At 48.4% G+C, this 4900-nt stretch overlaps 1 protein-coding gene across 1 annotated transcript; it reads left to right on the forward strand.

Annotated features, from left to right (window-relative positions):
• Positions 1 to 3592: 3592 nt before the first annotated feature.
• Positions 3593 to 4247, forward strand: LOC123082969 (uncharacterized). Its single transcript, XM_044505145.1, has one exon. It carries the CDS (start codon positions 3690 to 3692, stop codon positions 4020 to 4022), a length of 333 nt encoding a protein of 110 aa, XP_044361080.1. The 5' UTR covers positions 3593 to 3689; the 3' UTR covers positions 4023 to 4247.
• The last annotated feature ends 653 nt before the right edge of the window (positions 4248 to 4900 follow it).

The following is a 4900-nucleotide window of genomic DNA, read 5'->3' on the forward strand; positions in this document are numbered from 1 at the left end:
AAAAATGATGGTATACCCGCTCCCGTCCAAAGGCCTAAAAGGACGAGAAATCCGGCTTCTCAAATCCCAAGTACTCGGGGACGCCTGACGAAAAAGGATAAGAGAGATTTATCGCAGCCTGTCGCCAAAGTACCCCAAATTGAAACGGGGAGCCAGTCGAGACCTGGCACAAGTACGGAAAATTCAGTGCACGAAATTCCGGACTTAAACTTTCCCATAGGGGAAACACACAGCGGAGATGTGAGCGCACACATTGGCGCGGGAAATCTAAAGGACCTTGCTCCCATAATGGGAAATTTGGTAGAGCAAGTGTTTGCGCCGGATGCGCTCCATGACGAAATGGCCATAAATTATATTTATATGGGGGAGTCCCTGAACCGAGCAACGGTGATTGTCGACATCAACTTTGCTACGAAAATTGCCTCAATCATAGATCTTGACCCTGAGCCTAACACGCTCGCTGATTGCAAGAAAAGGTCGGATTGGAAAGATTGGCAGCAGGCAATTACTGCCGAATTATTATCTCTCAACAAAAGGAAGGTGTTCGGACCAGTTTGTCGAACTCCTCCCCACATTCGCCCTGTTGGCCATAGGTGGATTTTTGTTCGAAAGAGAGATGAAAATAATAAGGTAGTACGGTACAAAGCAAGGCTCGTCGCTTAAGGGTTCACTCAACGACCAGGTGTCGATTTTGAGGAGACTTATTCCCCGGTCATGGATGGAGTTACCTTTAGATACTTGATCTCGATGGCAGTAAACATGTTCTTGAAAATGAAACTAATGGATGTTGTCACTGCTTACCTGTATGGTAACTTGGATTCGAATATATACATGAAGGTTCCAGAAGGTATCCCTGTTCCGAACCATGATAAAGCAAACAGGGGTCTATACAGTGTTCAACTTCAAAAGGCACTGTACGGACTCAGACAGTCTGGTAGAATGTGGTACAATCGCTTAAGCAATTTCCTTCATGAGAAGGGCTACACGAGCAATAAAGATTGCCCATGTGTTTTCATACGGCGATCCCAAGATGGATTCTATATAATCTCGGTGTACGTGGACGATTTAAACATAATCGGTACACCTGAGGATATTGAGGAAGCAAGTTCCTACCTGATGTCGGAATTCGAGATGAAGGATTTGGGTAAAACCAAGTTCTGTCTAGGTCTGCAACTTGAACATTCCCCTGATGGGATTCTAGTGCACCAGTCGGCCTACACCCAGAAGGTGTTGGAAAGATTTGGATTTGATAAGGCATATCCTTCTAAGACCCCGATGGTCGGGAGGTCTTTACAGCCAGACAAGGACCCGTTCAGGCCAAGGGAAGAGGGGGAGAAAACTCTGGGACCAGAATTTCCTTACCTGAGTGCAGTTGGAGCACTCGTGTATCTCGCAAACTGTACACGGCCAGACATAGCGTTCGCCGTCAGTTTGCTTGCGAGGTACAGTTCTGAACCTACCAAAAGACATTGGAAAGGTGTCAAGGATGTCTTTCGTTACCTGCAAGGGACCAAAGATCTTGGCCTGTTTTATAAAAGGAATCAAGACCTATATATTATAGGCTATGCCGATGCTGGGTACCTATCAGACCCGCATGATTGCAAATCGCAGACTGGATATGTTTTTCTTTGTGGTGGAACTGCGTTTTTCTGGAAATCGTCCAAGCAAACACTTGTGTCGACTTCCACAAACCACTCAGAAATCATGGCACTATTCGAAGCGTCGAAAGAGTGTGTATCGCTTCGGCGGATGATCGGCCACATTCAGCAGACATGTGGCCTGAACACCGTACAAACTCCTACCATTATCTATGAAGATAATGCTGCTTGTGTTGCACAAGTCCAGATGGGTTATGAGAAGAGTAACCTCACTAAGCATATTAGTCCCAAGTTCTTCTATGCACATGAGCTGCAGCAGTTGAATGAGGTGAAAGTTTTGCATACTAAGTCTTGTGATAATCTTGCTGATATGTTCACTAAATCATTACTGGCATCAACCTTAGAGAGGTGTGTGCGTGGAATCGGTATAATGAGACTTAGAGAGATGCAAGGTTCAGGGGGAGAAACTTCACAAACTCGTCGCCAAAATCTCAATCCCGATGATCGAGTACTCAACTTGATGGTTGAGTGGATTGTACTCTTTTTCCCTTGAGTGAGTTTTCCTGATGTTTCTCACACGAGGTTTTTGACGAGGCAATTCGTGCAGTACAACAACGTATACTATGTGCTCTTTCTCCATATTTTTTCCCACTGGGTTTTTCGGAGTTTTGAAGCATGGATATACGGATAATTACCCAAGGGGGAGTGTTGGGAAACCGGGTCATCCGGAGGGTGGCGGCGGCCGCGTGCTAAACGCACGGGCTAGCCCCTCCCGTTCCCCTCGTATCGTTAAGTGGGTACTTATCCCTTGACCCCCTTTTCCTTATATAAAGCACCGAGGAGCCATCATTGTAACCTCTGATTATTGATTAATAAAGCTGGTCTCCTCCATATCTCTCTGTGTCATTTACTTTCGCGTGTACGACTAGTTTGACTACTTCGTCTACGACGCTCGCTCCCGCTCCGCAACCTTGGACCGGACTCGCCGGCAGGAGTTGCGGAACACTTTCTATCATGTCCTCCTCTGTTTTGGTGTCGAAAAGAAGAAAGTTCTCCTCTGGTCTATGTGATGCGAAGGTAGTACGTGAATGGAGCCCCAGCGTACGTCCGCGTGAGCATCAGATGTTGATCTACAAAGAGAAAAATAAAAGAGCACGGCAAGATGTTTAACGCTTGACGTGATAGTATAGCAACAACGGCCGATCGTGCTTTATATTACCACATAAAAGAAAAGCCTGTGATGCGGGCATGATTTTACGTGATCATCGAGGAGCTATCAATTTTTCGTCATGCAGGGTGTTGTTTTCGTGCAGAGACTCCCTTGAGGTGGAGTTGTGTGCGTGTATGGAAGGCTTGTCTCTTGCCTTGCAGCAAAGTGTTTTGCCGATCGTGGTGGAGATGGATTCTCTCGAAGCAGTCTCCCTCATATCAAGCTTGGATACGGATCGTTCGGTTTATTTCTCTATTGTTAGAGAAATTAAGCACCTCATGGGTTTAAGGAAGACTTGTATTTCTCATATAGTTAGATCTTAAAATAAAGCTAGTGATTGCTTAGCTAAGTTTGCTAGAACCCAAGGCAGGACCTTGACTTGGTTAGGAGCTGGTCCAGATGAAGTAGTGGAAATAGCATGGTTTGGTTGTAAAGACGTTGTGATTGAGTAATGAAATGCTATTTCTCCCCGGAAAAAAAACGACGGTAGCTAAGCGTCCACTGTTGTTACCGTTACTACTGTCAGCATCCTGTGTGCGCTTCTCGCAAAAAAATAAAGCATCCTGTGTGGGTGAGACAGCTTGCACGAGGACCGACCGTTGCCATCGCCCACCTCCCTCACCTCTGTCTAACCGCACGCGTGCGCTACGGCGTTTGCTTCCCCGCGTCTACGTGCGCGTCTATCGCCCTTCACCTTCACGCCGTCGCCCGCGCCCTGTCCTTATCCGTCCTTCTTCCCTTCTACACCTATTTAGTCCCGCCTTCCCCGACCCTCCTTCTCCATCCACAGCCATTGCCAACCCTCCACCTCCTCACTCACACAGGAGATCTCTTCAGCTCCTACAAGCTCAAGCACACTAGTACCAAGCCAGGCAGTCACCATGGACGCGGTGGAGTCCTCCTCGCCCTACTTGCCGCCCTCGCTGCGCCACAAGCTGCGGACCACGGTATGCGGCTGCTTCGGCTCGCCGTCCTCACCAGGCAGTGGCGGGGAGAGGCCGCACACCGGCGGCAGCAGGGCCAGATGGAGGAGGCGCGTGGCGGCCGCGGGGGAGTTCCGGTATAACCCGCTCAGCTACGCGCTCAACTTCGACGACGGCAGCAGCGACGACGGCGATGCCGACGCGGAGGACGCCGCCTTCCGGCGCAGAAACTTCAGCTCGCGCCTGCCGCCATCGCCGGTGCCAGCCTCCCGAGCCCTTGCCATTGCCTGAACTGAATTGTACTCCATTAGCGATCATCCTTTTTAACTTTTTGTAGCTTCTGGCTCTCTGATTCTTCTTCTTCTTTGAGCGAGACTGAATCACTAAATCTGTAAAAGCAGTTCAGTTTATAGAGATTTTTTATACGGCCTGGAAAACGTACATACCGAGGAGTAGCAATAGCATCATGTACTTGTATACATACAAGAATCAATCAGTCAGTCTATTTTAATGTTTCATCGATTCTCAATACAAGGCAACAGATACATGTTCTCGGAGACGAAGAATTTGGCTTCGTCGGGAATTTCTGTTGGATGATGAAATGTGAACGAAGTTTACCTTTGGCTTCGTGGTGTGGGTGGAATCATCTCCCGTCGGCCGTCGACATCCACCGTGTGGATTAGCAAAGGATTAGCCAGTAAGAAATATCGAACCAACCACACACACACACATCAAACGAATATCGAGGACTATCCGCTCGTGCAGTTTGTCACGGGTGGAGCTTTCGTGCGAAGAAAAATCTTCCTCTGCACTTCCTTTTCTTACTAAAAAAAGGGGCGAGCCGCGGTTGCATTCAAACGAGACTATACGAACGGCCTCGGCCTCCACCCGTGTTTCATGTTCACCCCAAGTTGAGTTCGGCCGGTCATTGAACATGCACGGTATCATCTCCACTCTTCCGTAAACCTCCCTCCCACCGGGTTGCATTGTCAGGTCTCCAACCGCGACGAGGATTGAAAATGAAGGAAATGGGCAGGTGGCCCGGCCCAAGAGAGTTGCTCGTCCATCAGCCCGCCTTGTAGGACGTGAATGGATCGATTGACCCTGTAACTGTTTACCTGTTAAACTAGCTAGCCGTAGCGAGAAGAACTTGGCAAAGAATAAAGGCC

This window comes from Triticum aestivum, chromosome 4A (assembly GCF_018294505.1).
Source record: "Triticum aestivum cultivar Chinese Spring chromosome 4A, IWGSC CS RefSeq v2.1, whole genome shotgun sequence".
Classification (NCBI taxonomy): Eukaryota; Viridiplantae; Streptophyta; class Magnoliopsida; order Poales; family Poaceae; genus Triticum; species Triticum aestivum.